General features: G+C 43.9%; 1 protein-coding gene across 1 annotated transcript in view; it reads left to right on the top strand.

Moving 5' to 3' along the window:
• QRFPR (pyroglutamylated RFamide peptide receptor) overlaps positions 1-19,647 on the top strand; it is a 114,730-nt gene that overhangs the window by 58,915 nt on the left and 36,168 nt on the right. The window contains exon 2 of the mRNA XM_082247956.1: positions 9,706-9,864. Within this exon, the coding sequence (XP_082104082.1) occupies positions 9,706-9,864 (159 nt within the window). The remainder of the gene's footprint in view (positions 1-9,705; positions 9,865-19,647) is intronic.

The raw sequence follows: 19,647 nt of genomic DNA, 5'->3' as shown, positions 1-19,647 counted from the left end.
TGTGTGACTTTAACTGACAATTGCGCGGTCATGCAACGCTGTACCCAAACAAAATTTACGTCCTTTTTTTCCCACAAACAGAGCTTTCTTTTGGTGGTATTTGATCACCTGTGCGATTTTCATTTTTTGCGATATTAATAAAAAAAAACGACAATTTTGAAAAAATAACAATATTTTTCTACTTTAACAGTTAAAAAATATCCAATATATTCAATTTTTGTCATATATTTAGGCCAAAATATATTTAGCTACATGTCTTTGACAAAAAAATTCTCAATGAGCGCATTTTTAACCGCTTTATGACTGGAAGGTTTTACCCCATTCCTGACCAGGCCATATTTTGCGATTCGGCACTGTGTTACTTTAACGGACAATTGCGTGGTCATGCAACACTGTACCTAAATTAAATGTATGTCCTTTTTCCCCACAAATAGAGCTTTCTTTTGGTGGTATTTGATCACCTGTGCGATTTTTACTTTTTGCGCTATAAACAAAAAGAGTGACAATTTTGAAAAAATAACAATATTTTTTACATTTTTTTTATATGAAACTCCCCCCCCCCCCCCCAAAAAATGTAAAAATCAAAATTTTTTATCATTTTAGGCCAATTTGTATTCTGCTACATATTTTTGGTAAAAAAAATCGCAATAAGCGTATTTTGATTGGTTGGCGCAAAAGTTCTCGCAGCTACTAACTACGGGATATTTATGTCATTTTTATTGTTTTTTTTTTTAACTAGTAATGGCGGCGATCTGGCGGGGATCTGTGATTTTTTTTGCGGGACTGCGACATTGCGTCGGACAGATCGGACCCTTGACTGACATTTTTGACACTTTTGGGGGTACCAGTGACATTACTGCAGTAATCAGTGCTATACATATGCACTGTTACTGTAAAAATGACACTGGCAGGGAAGGGGTTAACTTTTATTGGTGATGCAGGGGTTAAGTGTGTCCCAAGGGGCGTGCTTATAACTGTAAAGGGGTGTGGCTAGTGATGTAACCACAGAGACATACGATCCTACATAGCAGGATCGTATGATCTCTGCAGTTAGATCAGGGAGAATGACAGGCGGCTTTGTTTACATTAGCCGCCTGCCTTTCTCCCTCTGCACCGGGAGATTGCGAGTCACACGCGCCGACATGTTAGGGAACGAGCGGGGGCGGGAGCGCGCTCGCCCCCTAGAGGCTCTCAGGCTAGCGACGTAGTTATACGTCACTTTGCCTGTACGGGGCTGACTGCCGCAGTAAATATAATGTGGGCGGTCGGCAAGTGGTTAATACAGGCCTGTCACGATCTCCCCGGGATATCATTGAACAATTCAGTCTTCTGGGATCTCACGTCTTCTTTCTGTTTCAATGTTTCAGCTTCATTCGGTCCTCTTGCAGTGACCCCAAACGTAGATTCTGAGATCAATTGAAAGACCCCCTATTGGACACAGTGAAAAAATACAGCATCTCCGAACATCTACAAACCGTTCTTTGGTTCAACCTCCTTACACCTTGAATCCTCGACTACAGCTAACTGGGCTAAAGACTTTCTGACTGAGGACATTGTGGCAAAAAAACTTGGAGAGAAACCGAGCTGAAGATTCTTCATCGGGCTTATATCCCATTCCTCTCTGACAACGGTAATCCCTAAACCAGTGCTTGTCCGTTATGTACCGCGGACAGACCCAATCTGAAACACAGTTTTTGGTTGTGCACCTTCATCTCGACATTTTGGGACCAAGTCCTCTCTTTTATTAATGGAATCATGCTTCTGCAGCTTCCCCAGGACCCTCTTCTACTCATATTCGGCTATTGGGACAAACAACTTCAGGTTTGGTCCAACCGGCCCCCTCCCCACCCTCACATTTGGATTCTGACTTGCCTTTTGGTAGCTATCCTCTCCAACTGGATATCCCAGGTCTGTCCTTCTATCACCCAAGTCAAACGAGAGCTTCTAAGCCTTCTCCACAAGTACCAGATCAACACGGACTTCAATCTCAAGTCGTCATCAGATTACTTCTTTATTAAATGGCAGGACTTTTTGACATCGCTACCTCATGGTGAACAATTGGAATCGCACAGTGAAACTTTCACTTATTCTGCTACCAGTTAGTGCCCACCTACTGTAGGTCTAGGGACTTTGACCCCCCCCCCTCCCTCAACCTCCCGCCCACGTCCGTGGGCTATTTGCATAGATCCATCCAACTATGCCACTGTTACAGTTCTGCTCTTTCTTCTTGACCTATTTTTCTTTCATCCGTTGAGTTAATTAGGATGATCTCTGCAACTGTTGTTTCAAATGGCAAAATGTTGTTCAATTTGCTTTTCTTGTATTTTCTTGTTCCTACAATAAAATCTATTAAAAAAAAAAAAAAAAAAAAGAAAAAAAGAAGAACACAAACAAGATCAGTGTAAGTACAGACTGAGCTATTGAAAATAAATATTTTGATACAATAAGTCACATTCAGACACCATACATATTAGCCCAATTGTGATGTACATAGACACTAATACATATATTATATTGGTGTATATTACTGACGTAGGCTCTTTACCATGTGACCAGCTGTGTCCAATCACAGCTGGTCACATAGTACACAGGAAGAGCTGTTGATCGGCTTTCCTTAGTTCGTGCCTGACAAGCACGAGTAGAGGAGAGCCGATCTGCGGCTCTCCTGACAGGGGGGGTTCTGCACTGGTAATCAGAGCATTGATTACCAGTGCAGACCCTAGAACCACCAGGGATGCCCACCCATGACCCCAGAGATGCCCGCCATAAACACCAGGGATGGCAATCAGGGCTCAGGGAGCCCACCAGTGCCCTCCCCATCAGTGCTGCCCGCAGTGCCCTCCCCATCAGTGCTGCCCACCAGTGCCCATCATTGCCATCTACTGTATCAGTGCACATCAGTGCCGCCTATCAGTGCCCATCAGTGCCACATATCAGTGCCCATCAATGCCACCTATCAGTGCCCAGCAGTGCACCAGTGCTGCATATCTGTGCTACCTATTAGTGCCACATATCAGTGCCCATCAGTGCTGCCTATCAGTGCCGCATATTAGTGCCACCCCATCAGTGCCTCCTCATCAGTGCCTCCTCATCAGTGCCTGTCAGTGCGGCCTCATCAGTGCACCAATGCTGCATATAAGTGCTACCTATTAGGGCCACATATCAGTGCCCATTAGTGCTGCCTATCAGTGCTGCCTATCAGTGCCTCATATTAGTGCCAACCCATCAGTGCCACCCCATAAGTGCCACCCCATCAGTGCCTCCTCATCAGTGCCTGTCAGTGCGGCCTCATCAGTGCAGGAAAAAACTTATCTATTTACAAATTTGTATAACATAAACAAAAAAACATATATTTTTTTCAAACTTTTCGGTCTTTTTTTATTTGTTTAGCAAAAAAAAAAAAAAAAAAAACCTTGTGGTGATAAAATACCACCAAAAGAAAGCTCTATTTGTGGGGGAAAAAATTGCATAAATTTGGTACAGTGTTGCATGACCGCGCAATTGTCATTCAAAATGCAACAGCGCTAAAAGCTGAAAATTGGCCTGGGCAGGAAGGGGGTGTAACTGCCCTGTATTGAAGTGGTTAATAACCAAACCCGTGTTTATTCAAACGTTATCTCCCTTGGCCACTGGGTGTCCTCCTCAGATAAGAATATACTACATTGAGCTTAATTGGATACTTTCTGGTGATTAATCCTGATATGATAAATTCATGCACAGCTATACCTATGTCAGTTTCTCTGAAATACGTGGAATGCCTTGGAGAATCTGGGGCAGCAACAGTTAAATAGAAAATGTTAAGAGAATTTCATATATAACAATTAAAATATTAAATGCACAAATACAGAGCAAGAATGGAAAGAAAACGATATACTGTATTTTGCAATATTTAATGAAAATGTATATCATTACTGTTTGGACACAAACTGACATATTTTCCATGGGATTAAGGTCTGGTGACTGGTTAAGCCACTCCAGGACACTAATGTACTTCTTCTTGAGCTACTCCTTTGTTGCCTTGACCATGTGTTTTGGGTCAGTGTCATGCTGGAATACCCATCCACGACCCATTTTCAATGCCCTGGTTAAGGGAAGGAGGTTCTCATCCAAGATTTGATGGTACATTGCTACGTCCATGGTCCCTTTGATGTGGTGAAGTTGTCCTATCCCTTTAGCAGAAAAACACAGCTAAAGCATAATGTTTCCACCTCCATGTTTGATGGTGGGGATGGTGTTCTTGGGGTCATAGGAAGCATTCCTCCCCCAACACAGCGAGTTGAGTTGATGCCAAAGAGCTTCATTTTGGCCTCATCTGACCACAACACTTTCACCTAGTTCTCCTCTGAATCATTCAGATGTTCATTAGCAAACTTCAGACGGGTCTTTACATGTGCTTTCTTGGGCAGGGGGACCTAGCAGGTGCTGCAGGATTTCAGTCCTTCATGGCGTATTGTGTTACCAATTGTTTTATTGGTGACGATTTTCCCGTGTAGTTCTGAGCTGATTCCTCACCGTTATCATAATCATTGAAACTCCACGAGGTAAGATCTTGCATGGAGCCCCAGACTGAGGGAGATTGACAGTCATTTTGTGTTTCTTCCATTTTCAAATAATCGCACCAACTGTCATCATTCTCTCACCAAGTGGCTTGGCGATGGTCTTGTAGCCCATTTCAGCCTTGTGTAGGTGTACAGTCTAGTCCCTGACATCCTTGGACAGCTCTTTGGTCTTGGCCATGGTGGAGAGATTGGAATCCGATTGGTTGATTGTTTCTGTTAACTGGTGTCTTTTATACAGGTAACAAACTGAGATTAGGAGCAATCTCTTTAAGAGCGTGCTCCTAATATCAGCAAGTTACCTGTATAGAAGACACCTGGGAGACAGAAATCTTGCTGACTGATAAGGGATCAAGTACTTATTTCACTCATTAAAATGCAAATCAATTTGTAACTTTTTTAAAATGCATTTTTCTGGATATTTTTGTTGTTATTATGTCTCTCACTAGTAAAATAAACCTACCATTAAAATTATAGACTGATCATTTCTTTGTCAGTAGGCAAATGTCAAAATCAGCAGGGGATCAAAAATTTTTTTCCTTCACTGTATATATTGGGATTATAACTTCCCTTTCAGTCTTCCTTCAAATAATATGATATTTCATCTTGGGCATATGCATTTGGATGGACAAGCATCTTAAAGCGGATTTCCGGCCACAAAATCTTTACTTCAGATTTTATGGCATCCGCTTCCTTATTGTTACCTGTACAAGAATTGGATATTCCCGGCTTTTTTTTTTTTTTTTACCTACCTCATTTCAGAAGATAATATACTCACCTTTACATCCACTTCCTCCTTCCTCGGCTGCAGCCCGCGCCGTCACTTCCTGTCCCACAATGCGTCCTGGGAGCTCTAACTCGTCGCTCCCAGGATGCAATGGGCAGTGATGTAGGCGGCCGGCCGCTCCTTTCGTGCTGCATTCATCGGCCCCCTCCATCTATAACACGGAAGCAGGGCATATACTGGCATACTGCGGCTTCGGGTGACCAGGAAAAAGATGGCAGCTCTGCAAACAATTTATAAAGTAAGATTTTATAATTGTCAGTATATTATTTAAATGTATAAAACCGGATTAGCTGATGTATTAAGGGCAGGGGATCACTGTTTGGAAAGTAATTGTAAAAATAAAAAAAAAGATTCTGTGACCGGAACTCCGCTTTAAGGCCTCATGCACACATTTTTTCTGCAGCCAGTAAACTCCCCAGAATGTTATCCTATGTGTCCATGTAGGCTTTTATCAGCATTTTTTAGCAGAAGCACTTTCTGGCTGGAAAAAATAAACAGAACTAGTGGGTTTTATGAGGGGCTTTTCAGCTGTAAAATGCTCTAACTCTGATAACAACGCTGAAAAATGCGACCATTATATAATATTTTTTTGATCCATAAGCTTTTGAGGGAGTATAGTTTGCTAAATGAAAACTAAAAAACGCTACTGCAAAAATGCTGCAAAACTCATTCAACAGCTACAGCTTTCTACAGGTAACACTACTGGTGTTTTTATATGTCCAGTGTGCATGAGGCCTAATACTTAAATTTATTTTCTTAAAATGTTCCAAAAATATTAAGTTATATATGATGACTCTTAAAATGTGTAATTTCTTGTTAGATAGTTTCTTGTAGGTGCTCGTTGTATTAACCAACCATGTCCTTCAATCTTTGGAACAATTAAGAGATACTGAAATGTACAAAGATGGTGATCTTAGTTCAGCTGTAAACACAGCAATTTAGTGACTAGTATAACATTTTTTTTTTCACATTGCTGAAACAATAAAATCTCAGTCATTTAGAGGGTTTTTGTACCACAGGTTTATTTTCCTTGTGCGGGTAACCTTGCCGTTGTTCATGCGCTGAGAGGTGTCCTTGCTTACCTCTGTTATGTACACGCTCTGTTTTCAAGAACAAACTATGTCAGTTGGGAAAGAGATTGTCTCTTGCGTGAACGGAAATATGAAGGTGACCCTGGATCTTTGGGGCTTATTCAGTTTTAAAACATCCATGATTCAAGCTGTAAAAACAATGGAAATATAATTATTCTCATAGAAATTTTAACACTGTAGAAGTAGGCTATACCAAGCAGCTGCTGAGAGATTTCCTGTGGTCTTGTGAGTGCCCCCTCATCTTGGTCTGTGGCAAGACCTAACAAGCATTTTAGTACTTGGTTCTGAACAGCGTCTATGGGGTATGTGGCAGAAGGAGATCTTACTATTGCAAGCACAGTGAAACACATCTGAATATGAATATGCTTCATTTTTAAATTCTGATCACAGTGCTAAGCAAAACAATCAAGCTCCACTGTAAAATACAGCTTATGAGGGTATCTCATTTAGGTTGCTTTGGGGGCATCCAAAAGCAGATGAAGCTCAGGTGGGAGGGCCCCTCCCTCCCGCTCTCTTTTGCATTCCCAAGAAAGACTGAAAGAAATTGTGTTTTGGAAAACAATCCTCCTGAGGATTCCTGCTCATTTTGAATCTGTTTTTATGTTATCTCCTGAAACCTATTAATATTTTTCCAGGAATTTTAAAGCTAGGTTCGCTTGCTGTGATCCGATTTTGATTTAACTGTCAGTGTGATTATGCAGTGCAACTTGGATCCTTCTTTGATTATACTATGAAGTGGTTTGCATGTCCTATGGGGCCCAAATCATGCTGGAAACGCATTGAAGTAGTACAGGAACCTTTTCCACAATTGCGACAAGCCGCCAAGCAGAGTTGCATTGATATGATCGGGCACCAGTGAAAACAGAATGGTTAGCTCTTCTCCCTAGGATCTTCGGTTCAAATTCCAACTACAGCACTATCTGGAGTTGGCATGTGTCTCCCCGTACCTGCGTGGGTTTCCTCTGGGTATTACGGTTTCCTCCCACACCCCAAAGACATGCTGGTAGGTTAGTTGACTCCTGTCTAAATTGGCCCTAGTGTTTGTATGTATAAATGTGAGTTAGGGACCTTAGATTGTAAGCTTCTTGAGGGCAGGGTCTGATTTGAATAAATGTACAATATATATGTAAAGGGCTGCATAAATAGATGGCGCTATATAAGTACCTGTAATAAATTATTTAGATTTTCATTGTCATCCAATTCTGTGCAGCCCAGGTTGCATCTGAAATCCCATTAGTGTGAATGGAGCCTTAACTGGAACCAAAAAAAAAGAACATGATTATGTATTGATATATTGCAGAACAGGAGCACGAGTGATTTACTTATCTAGTAGAATACTCTCGCACATATTGAAAGGTTTACTGTCTGATACAGCTAGATTGGATAAAGACTATGTTTATCTTTAAATAAAATGGACAATACAGTAAAGGGCCCTGGCAGGTCAAAATTCACTGTGCAGTTTTGAAAAATATTGCTTAATGTAATTGCTATACCTGTTGGGCATTTGCGTCAACCCTGAAGACTGGCAAATAAAAAAACATATTGCTTGCATTTCTTCCTGGCTAGTTGATGAAATACACCATTGTTCACCCCCAGCATTATAGGAATGAGTACTCTCTCTAGTTACAAGGCTGCATGTGCACAGTGTGCTCTCTCTCTCCCTGTAGTAGTATCACTGAGTTTTACACTGAGAGAGTGCACTATGTATGAGCAGCTTTTGAACTAAGGAAACCACTCACACCTGCGATGATGCAGGTACCCGCTCAACATCTGCCATGTTACAGAAAATAACCAGGACAGGAGAAAGCAAAGGATATGGGATTTTTTCCACCAGGCTTTAGGGGTGCCGCAAATAGACTACAGGAATGGCAATTACATTAGGCTTTATTTTTCAAAACTGCATAGCAGAGTTCAAACAGCTGCGGCCCCTTTACTGCATTGTTCATTTTATTCAAAAAGTAGCTTGAACTTTAACAGCCCATTTGTTATCAAACTGGATTCAATACCAGGTTTTTGGTAAAACAGCAGTTGATCATGTTGAATATTTTCCGCTGGCTGGTATTGTTTTCACCAAGAAAAACTAATACTACAGGTAACGTTGCTTTTCTCTCACTCTGTTTTGAATTGAGATAAATATGCACGCTCCGGGAACATTTCAAGGGAAATGTCTTTTAGCAGTTGAATTTCTATGTCTGCATTATGACATCCATAGGCTGATTTGTTTGATATTTTATATTCATGACATGGAATAAGATTTATGCTAAGATATTTCTTAAAAGGGCAAGAGATCAAAATAATTGTTGTATAAAAACATTAAAGCGGAGTTTCAGTCCCCTAATTCATTTTTTAAAATACTCTGCTGTAATTGTGTCATTACTTCAGCTGCAACAATTAGATAATGTCATTAATGTGGTCATTTTATTTTATGTTTTATCTGTGCAAAACTAACCTGATCTCGGAAGCAGGCTGGGTCCATCTTTGCTGTGGGCATCTGAAGCCCCTTGTATTAATTTCCAGGATTCAGTGCAGCTGGCTACCCAGCATGCACCTCCCAATTTCACGCCTGCCCAGTAATGCTACTGCGCGGTGCTCTTTCTTCCTGACAGGTTGCCATAGCAATGGCGGCGCAAGTTCCCTACCCCATTGCTATAGCAACATGTCAGAGGTTTCTGGTTTGGAAATAACGGGAGATTTCGGTATCAAGCGATTCCCATGGACTCCTATGATTGATGATGCCGATATTCCAGGAGTCCATGCAAATCCCCTATTTAAGAAATCGCCTAGGTGGCCACAGCCGGAAGTGCTGCAGAAAATAATTGGAAATAAGGTATTTACAAATAAGAAAAAAAAAATTGCCATAGCATTCCAGATGGACGTGACAATGTTTAAACATTTAAAAAATAATAATACTTGCAGAAGGAGATTAGTAACAATACTTTGTATGTTAAGCTTAGGCCCCATTCACACTTAGGAATTAGGAATTGCAAACAGAATTGATGAGTTTCTGCCCGCGATTCAAAATCATGGCAAAATGCGCAACATGTCTTTGGGTGCCATTCATCCTGAATGAAACCCTTTTGGGCGACAAATGCTCATAGGGCAGCTCATTCAAGTGAATGTGCTGCCCTTAATGCAACACGCAGAATTGCCCAAACAAAATTGCAAGCATCAACACAAGTTTCCACTACGTAAACAGGGCATAAATGTGTCCTTTGTGTTTCATAGGAATATATGTTATAACTCATTTACCTCTGTTTTGATCATGTTGCAGGTGCCTTTGCTTGTAAAATGGTCCCATTTGTTCAGTCTACTGCTATTGTCACTGAAATCCTCACAATGACATGTATTGCGGTGGAAAGACATCAGGGAATCATACATCCTCTGAAGATGAAATGGCAATATACAAACAGAAGAGCATTCACCATGCTAGGTGAGTCATTTTCTGAAATCATAATAATTTAGCATATCAGAGATAAAAAGTACTGTGCAAACGTTTTGGGCACTTGTGAAAAAATGCTGTAAAATGAGAATGTTTTAAAAAAGAATGCAATAAACTGTTTTTATTTACCGATTAACAACTTACAAAGTGCACAAACAGAAAAGAATATAACAAATTCTAATCGCTATTTGATGTGCCCACTAGGGATGGCCTTGCAGTTCGCCCGGCGGTCAGTTCGCGGTGAACTTTGCTTATTCACAGCCCGCCGATTTTGCAAACATATAGCGTTGTTCTCGGCGGCCACATTAGTTTACATTGATGAGAATTTTGACCCATGACACAGCCATCAGGTGGAACGGGACAGCCAATTGAAACATTTCAGCACATGGACATACCTCCTACCTTATAAATAGACCTTATATGGCGGCCATTTCACATTCTGCTTTTTGTCAGTGTAGGGAGAGGTTGGCTGTGTGCACCAGGGACAGACTGTCAGTGACACAAATCGCTCTGTTAAGGTCCACAAAAGTCCTTTTAAGGGCTGGTATTTGGCATAGGTGTACAGTACTCTATCTATATTGTCTCTTTTGTCAGTGTAGGGAGAGGTTTAGTGTGTGCACCAGGAACAGATTGTCAGTGACACAAATCGCTCTCTTAAGGTCCACAAAAGTCCTTTTAAGGGATGGTATTTGGTATAGGTGTACTGTCTCATTTTTGTCAGTGTAGGGAGAGGTCTGCTGTGTGCACCAGGGACAGATTCGTCAGTGACACAAATGGCTCTTTTAAGGTCCACAAAAGTAATTTTAAGGACTGGTATTTGTTATAGGTGTGCAGTGCACTATATAGGGGTGTAATCCACTTATAATATACTTTCTAATATAGAAAGCATATTATAGTGGATTTGTATTGTGCACTGTGCAGCATTGTGACTGGTGTGTTGAGCGTTTCTGCAGCAATACTACAAACAGTGACAAAAGCACTTTTAAAGTATTATAACTGGTGTGATAGACAAGTGGCCCCCCAATACCACATATTGAAGTGGGGTGTTATCTGAGTACACTTTTATAAGTGTATTTGTGTCCTGCAACAATATTACCTCTTTTATTGTGTTAACTCTGCTACACACAGTGCCAAACTTACTGGCCAATTTTTTGTACAACTGGTGCGATAGACCAGTGCCCCCCCCCCCCCCAATACCACATATTGAAGTGGGGTGTTATTTAACAGTATACTTTTATAAGAGTGTATTTTAGTCCTGCAAAAATGTGACCTCTTTTGCTGCGTTAACTGTGCTACACACAGTGACAACAGTTACTGGCCAATTATTTGTAGAACTGGTGTGATAAACCAGTGGCCCCCCAATACCACATATTGAAGTGGGGTGTTATCAGAGTATACTTTTATAAGTGTATTTGTGTCCTGCAACAATATTGCCTCTATTGCTGCATTAACTCTGCTACACACAGTGCCAAACTCACTGGCCAATTTTTTGTAGAACTGGTGTGATAGACCAGTGGCCCACCAATACCACATATTGAAGTGGGGTGTTATCTGAGTATACTTTTATAAGTGTATTTGTGTCCTACAAAAATATTGCCTCTTTTGCTGTATTAACTCTGCTACACACAGTGCCAAACTTAGTGGCCAATTTTTTGTACAACTGGTGTTATAGACCAGTGCCCCCCCCCCCCGATACCACAGATTGAAGTGGGGTGTTATCTGAGTATACTTTTATAAGTGTATTTGTGTCCTGCAAAAATATTGCCTCTTTTGCTGTGTTAACTCTGCTACACACAGTGCCAAACTTACTGGCCAATTTTTTTGTACAACTGGTGTGATAGACCAGTGGCCCCTCAATACCAGATATTGAAGTGGGGTGTTATTTAACAATATACTTTTATAAGAGTGTATTTTAGTCCTGCAAAAATGTGGCCTCTTTTGCTGCTTTAACTGTGCTACACACAGTGACAACAGTTACTGGCCAATTATTTGTAGAACTGGTGTGATAAACCAGTGGCCCCCCAATACCACATATTGAAGTGGGGTGTTATCTGAGTATACTTGTCTAAGTGTATTTGTGTCCTGCAACAATATTGCCTCTTTTGCTGCATTAACTCTGCTACACACAGTGCCAAACTCATTGGCCAATTTTTTGTACAACTGGTGTGATAGCCCAGTGTCCCCCCAATACCACATATTGAAGTGGGGTGTTATCTGAGTATACTTGTCTAAGTGTATTTTTGTCCTGCAACAATATTGCCTCTTTTGCTGCGTTAACTCTGCTACACACAGTGCCAAACTCACTGGCCAATTTTTTGTACAACTGGTGTGATAGACCAGTGACCCCCCAATAACACATATTGAAGTGGGGTGTTATTTAACAGTATACTTTTATAAGAGTGTATTTTAGTCCTGCAAAGATTTGGCCTCTTTTGCTGCGTTAACTGTGCTACACACAGTAAAAACAGTTACTGGCCAATTATTTGTAGAACTGGTGTGGTAAACCAGTGGCCACCCAATACCACAGATTGAAGCGGGGTGTTATATACCTTGTTCCACATATACTGCGCTTCTCTAGAGACTTTTGTCACAGGGTAATTAAAAAAAATGACAGGCAGAGGAAGAGGCAGGCCCTTACGCAGGAGCAGTAGGCCGGAGCCAAAGTGTGAATTTTCAGAAGGTGCGTTCGATTACGTCAAAGGACGCACCAGACTTGGTTGAGTGGCTCATTCAGCCTTCCTCTTCTGCACCCTCCTCATCCTCTCTATCTGCACCCTCTTCACTCTCTGCTGTGTGCACCTCCAAAGACACCACCACCACCACCACCATATACCCTCCGCTTGAGTCACTGGAATTATTTTCCGATTCATCACAAGACATTTGCGATGCGCAGCCATTGTTGGCATCGGATCAGGAAGAGGAGGCAGCAACAGCCGCCACTCAGCAGTTTGACGGCAGTACCCAGATCAGCCCAAGGAGGTTGGTCCCCGCTGTTGCTGCCTACTCCGAGATCTCGAATGTTAGTGGAGGTGAAGGTGACGTGGATGATGACGTCTCTATGGACGTTACATGGGTGGCCACAAGAGAGGAAGAGTAGGGGAGTTCAGAGGGAGAGACGGACCAGCAGATAGGGAGGAGAAGCAGGCGGAACTTGCATTGCACAGGAGGGACAAAGCAGACTGAAAATGTATCAGGAGCGAGCCATAAACCATGTACAGTCACATCTGGCACTCCCAGGACGCCGACACATGGCTCCGCAGTGTGGGCTTTTTTTAATGTGTCCGCTGCTGACAACAGTGTTGCCATCTGCAGCCTTTGCAGTCAACGCAAAAGTCACGGTAAGCCCAACACTCACTTAGGGACGACCGCCTTAAGAAGGCACCTGAACTCCCATCACCGAGCCCAGTGGGAGCAACGCCGTCAGAACCCACAAAGCCACACTCCAGGCTCTCACCATCCAGCCTCTTCTCCTTCTCCTCTCTCCTCACAATTGTCCTCCACTCCACCTTCCATCATGCCGTCCTCATGTTGTTCTGGAAAAAGACAGGCTTCCGTGGCCCAAATGTTAGAGCGTAAAAAAATAATGAAGCGGGATAACCCTCTTGCCCAACGTTTGACTGCTGGCTTGTCGGAACTGATAGCCCGCCAACTACTGCCATATAAACTGGTGGACTCGGAGGGCTTTTGGAAATTTGTGGCCATTCGAACGCCACAATGGAAGGTCCCAGGCAGGAAATATTTCTCGCAGAAGGGCATTCCAGAGCTGTATGGCCATGTTCAGCTGCAAGTGAATGTATCTCTGGCACACAGTGTCAGTGCCAAGATACATCTGACCACAGACACATGGTCTAGAAAACACGGGCAGGGAAGGTATATCACTTTTACTGCCCACTGGGTGAACCGTCAAGCATGTAAACCGTGGCACCCGTGTAGATTTGGTTTTACCGCCACGGATTGCATGCAGGCTTGCCCCTTCTTCTCCTCCTCCTACTCTGTCCTCCCTCTCCTCCTCGGCTGACTCCTCCTTTTCCGCTGCCACCATCTCTTCTGCTGCGCTGCCCAAGATCCCCAGAACCTATTCCACATGCCAGGTGAGACATTGCGTCTGTTGTGCCTGGAAGTCAAGAGCCAAACTGGTCCTGCACTCCTTTCAGCTTTGTGTTTATAGGCAGATCAGTGGCTGACACCGCACAATTTGACAGTTGGTAAAGTGGTGTGCAACAACGGTGCCAATCTGCTGAAACAGGGCAAAATAACACACGTGCCATGCATGCCACACGTCCTGAACTTTGTGGTGCAGCAATTCGTTGCCAAATACCCTGGGGTCCAGGACGTCTTGCGGCAGGCCAGGAAAATCTCGGGCCATTTCAGAAGATCTTACACAGCCATGGCTCGCCTTGCTGACATTCATCGGCGACACAACCTGCCCGTCAGGCGTCTTATTTGTGACTGCCCAATGCAATGGAACTCAACCTTGTATATGCTTGATAGGCTGCTCCAGCAGAAACGTGCAGTTAATGACTACCTGTATGAACTCTGAGTCAGGACAGGTTCTGGGGAGCTTGGGGTTTTTTCACCTCACCAGTGGCTGCTCATGCTCGACGCATGCAGACTTCTGCAGCCATTTGATGAAATCACCAAACTGGTCAGTCACGGCCAGGGCGCCATCAGTGACATCGTACCTTACGCCTTCTTTCTGGAGCGTGCATTGCGTTGTGTCATTGATCAAGCCATCGAGGAGCAGGAGCAGGAAGATGAGGAAGTCGCAATGTTGGATGAATTCCCAGGGGGTGCTACTCCATCTGAGGCAAGTCAACAACAGGAGTTTGAAGAGGAGTCAGAGGAGGATAGTGCCGGGGTGGATGAGGAGGAGCAAGAAGAGCATGCTTTAAACCTGTCTGGGATACCTGGTGTTGTCCGTGGATGGGGGGAGGAGAACGAGGACGACATTATCCTGGATGATGAGCTGGAGCCAGGCCACTACACCGCGTCCAGTTTAGTGCGAATGGGGGCCTTCATGCTCCAGTTTTTTAAGGAGGACTCCCGTATAAAAAGCATAAAGGGCAAGGGCCAGTACTGGGTGGCAACGTACTTAGACCTCCGGTACAAACAAAAAATGGCGGAAATGTTACCACCATCACAGAGGGCAGTCAGAATACAGCACTTCCAGGCCTTGCTGGGAGAAATGCTGCATTCTGCTTTTGCGTGCGCTGGCAGAGGAATTTCCAGTCACAGAGAGACAGTTGCGGGTAGCAATCCAACAGCGCCTGCAAGAAGAGGGCGGTTTGAAGATGTGTTGGTCACTTCAGATATGAGATCCTTCTTTCAGCCGACCTATCCACAGCTGTACTCCGAGTCCAGCATCAGGGAACGCCTAGACCGACAGGTGTCCGACTACATCGGGTTAACGACCGATGTGGACGCTCTGAGGAGTGATGAACCCCTTGACTACTGGGTGGGCAGGCTTGACCTTACTTATTTATCCTGTGAATGCCTAATGTACCTTCAGCCACAGAATACAACGTTCTTAGCTGTCAGGTAAACCCATGTGGGCTAATTTTTGGGGCCTATACTGGCCGACACTTACTTATTTATCCTGTGAATGCCTAATGTACCTCCAGCCACAGAATACAACGTTCTTAGCTGTCAGGTAAACCCATGTGGGCAAATTTTTGGGGCCTATACTGGCCGACACTTACTTATTTATCCTGTGAATGCCTAATGTACCTTCAGCCACAGAATACAACATTCTTAGCTGTCAGGTAAGCCCATGTGAGCTAATTTTTGGGGCCTTTTATGGCCGACACTTACTTCTGTATCCTGTGAATGCCTAATGTACCTTCAGCTACAGAATACAATGTTCTTAGCTGTCAGGTAAACCCAGGTTGGCTAATTTTTGGGGCCTTTTATGGCCGACACTTACTTCTGTATCCTGTGAATGTCTAATGTACCTTCAGCCACAGAATACAACGTTCTTAGCTGTCAGGTAAACCCATGTGGGCTAATTTTTGGGGCCTTTCATGGCCGACACTTACTTATTTATCCTGTGAATGCCTAATGTACCTTCAGCCACAGAATACAAAGATCTTAGCTGTCAGGTAAACGCATGTGGGCTAATTTTTGGGGCCTGGAATGGCCGACACTGTGTGAATGAACCCTATATGTATTTGACATGTATTTACCGGCTGCTGTCAGTTCTAGGTGATTTAGAAAAGTCTTTAGCTAGTAAGTCTTTTGTGGCTGCAAATATGACCTAAAGGCTAACGTTCGCGAACCGCCCCGGCCAATGTTCGTCCATCACTAGTGCCCACACTTTGCTTTTAACTGCTTTGGGACAGCCCCACATACATATACTGAGGCAGGGCGGCCCTTAAGTGCAAAACCACGTACCTGTACTTGATTTCTTTCTTCAAGTCTGGGGTGCGCGCTGCCAGTGACCCACTACCGCCGTGATTGGACAAAGCGGGAGACAATCAGAGCCAATCAGGGTTACCGAGACAGGCAGAATGGCGGTCTGCCTATGTAAACAAGGCAGACCTCTGTTCTGAGAGAGGGGAAGATGGAGATCTTGTGTTTCTGCTAAGCAGAAACACGAATCTCTGTCTTCCCCCAGTCAAAGCACCCCCCCACAGTTAGCAAGCACTCCCAGGGAACACATTTAACCCTTTGATCACTCCTGATGTTAACCCCCTCCCCGCCAGTGTCATCAGAGTGCAGACACAGAACAACCCTCACACCTCTCAGCCAGGACAAACAGCTTCCATCCTCCATCGGGGACACAGAGGAGAGACAGAGAAGAGCCTCACATAGGTCATAGCAAAATCAGCTTCATGTCTACAGTCTGCACATTGCAGGCCTAGGACCCCCCCCCCCCCCCCCCACAAGGTGGAATGACAATTTAAGGGGAACTTTTCCCTGACTGTGGACACTTGTGAGCAGGAGGAATAGAAGCCGAGAGTTAGGAGAGATTTCCCCCTTCATGTCCAGTCACCGTGCTGGGAGGAGTCAGAAGTCACTCAACCATAAAAGACTCTTTAGAGGAGCCTTACATCAACCTCCAGAATAGGACAGCATCAGCCAGGCACCTGATGACACCTACTGGCGGCCTAATTGACCTAATATAGATGCTGGGAGATCCTGATCCATATTGATGGAGCCCAGGAGAGGCTCAAAAGCTAGTTTGACCATACTTAATTGTAGGGTCACACTCCCTGGGATGAGAATAATACCACTGGGGAGTGTAGTGACGCATTGATTTATGGTTTTGGAGCACTACTGGATGGATAATCCAGATTTAAAAGCCTCATATGGAATTTTGATTTGTTGATGGACTCACGCTTTTACAAATATTTATGAACTTCACCTTAGTATAATTTATTATTACATGAAAACATCTTGCACGTATAGGCAATATAAGTTCACTTATATTCTCAAAGGATTTTGTTTGCATTTAATCATATTTATTTCACGCACCCATAGTATATATTTTTATTTTATTTTGGTTTGGCGTGGCACTTACTTTTGAATTGATTGTATATTGCACATGCATATGGGATTGTGAACAGTGTCAGCAGCTGCCCCTTTCACTAATTTGTGAACAAGCATGGTAGCTCGCAAGATCCCTCTTGCATTTTATTTATTGTGTTTTGTTTTTTTAATTCATTAAAGTGTATTTTTCCCACAAAATTGCGTTTGAAAAACCGCTGCGCAAATACCATATGACCTAAAAAATTGCAAAAATTGACAATTTATTCCCTAGGGTCTGTGCTAAAACAAACAGTATATACTGTTTGGGTGGTTATAAGTAATTTTCTAGCAAAAAGAAAAAAATATTTAAACTTGTAAACAAAAAGTGGCAGAAAAGGTTTGGTCTTCAAGTGGATACACAGTAAGGGCTAGTTTACACAAGCTTTATCCCTCTGAAGAGTGGTCCTGTGGTGGATTACTCTTCAGAGGACATTTGACTGGCAATGGGGAGGTGTTATGTTTTAACCCCTAAAACCCACATCACTGCACCACAGACACATGCATTGCAAAAGGTTGAAAGGTGGTTGTGACTTGGCCACGTTCTGGTGAATAGGTTGTGTTCAGCCGGTCAAAAGCACAAAAGGGGGCATCAGTTTTGCCTTGCCGTCATGCTGTGCCATGTGTACACCTCCATCTATTGGCTTTGCAGCTGAAGTGGGAGTGACTGGGTAGTGGTAGAAACGTGACTCAGCAGGAGCCACCCCTGTAACCTGCAAATGACTATATAGGTAGCTGAAATCTACAGTTAAGCAACAGTTAAAGAAAAAAAAATACTTTATTTAAATAATTTAAATGAATAATAAAAAAGCAGAAAAGACTATTAATTTACCAGAAGAATGGTTAAATAAAAATATAAAGATAATAAAGTGCCAGATGGGCCTGCCTCAGTGTCGGCTGGTGCTCACAATTGTGGGGGGGGGGGGGCAAACAGAAAAAATCGAATAGGCATTGCTTTGCGGCAAAAAATTGCATGACTTTGAGGTCACAAAAGTGTGAAAGGGGCCTTCAGTAATCAAAGTATAGTGTGCCCCCTTTCAATGCAGAGTTACCACAGCATGCCCACATCAATGCAGAGTTACTACAGAGTGCCCCCATTCAATGCAGAGTTACTACAGCGTGCCCCCATTCAATGCAGAGTTACTACAGCGTGCCCCCTTTCAATGCAGAGTTACCACAGCATGCCCCCATCAATGCAGAGTTATTACAGCGTGCCCCCATTCAATGCAGAGTTACTACAGCGTACCCCCATTCAATGCAGAGTTACTACAGCGTGCCCCCATTCAATGCAGAGTTACTACAGCGTGCCCCCATTCAAAGCAGAGTAACTACAGCGTGCCCCCATTCAATGCAGAGTTAGTACAGCGTGCCCCCATTCAATGCAGAGTTACTACAGCGTGCCCCCATTCAAAGCAGAGTAACTACAGCGTGCCCCATTCAGTGCAGAGTTACTACAGCGTGCCCCCATTCAATGCAGAGTTACTACAGCGTGCCCCCATTCAATGCTGAGTTACTACAGCATGCCCCCATTCAATGCTGAGTTACTACAACATGCCCCCATCAATGCAGTGACCAGCGTGCCCCCCCATCAATGCAGTGACCAGCGTGCCCCCCATCAATGCAGTGACCAGCATGCCCCCCATCAATGCAGTGACCAGTGTGCCCCCATAAATGCAGTGACCAGCATGCCCCCCCATCAATGCAGTGACCAGCATGCGCCCCATCAATGCAGTGACCAGTGTGCCCCCCATCAATGCAGTGACCAGCGTGCCCCCCATGAATGCAGTGACCAGCATGCCCCCATCAATGCAGTGACCAGCGTGCCCCCATCAATGCCATCAATGCCTCGGCCAATGGCATGTGTTCGCCTTTCAGCCAATCAGAAAGCGAGTCTCGGACCTGCTTCCTGATTGGCCAGGAGGAGGATCCGTGTGACAATAGCGAATTTTCTTTCGCTATTGTCACACAATGGGTGGGCTCGGGTGCACTGCTCTGCGCCCCGGGTCCACCCTTCTCTGAAGCCTATTAGAGCCTCTGGCTCTAATCAGGTGATTAAAAAAAAGCCCCATTGAACTCCATGCGTCCGGCGCCCCGCATGTAGATTAGGGGGCCGGATGCATGGATAGGGGGGGGGCGGCGCACCTGCGCCCCCAACGCACCAGCCGCCATTGGGCCCTGCCTGCATTGTGGTAGCTGCACCTGTTTCTCACAACACAGAGAAGCCATGGTCCTTTAGCTGACAAATGTCAG

The sequence above is a fragment of the Pelophylax lessonae genome, assembly GCF_965119305.1.
Source record: "Pelophylax lessonae genome assembly, chromosome: 1".
NCBI classification, from domain to species: domain Eukaryota; kingdom Metazoa; phylum Chordata; class Amphibia; order Anura; family Ranidae; genus Pelophylax; species Pelophylax lessonae.
The sequence above is the reverse complement of the archived record's forward strand: the minus strand, read 5'-3'. Positions and strand labels throughout refer to the sequence as shown.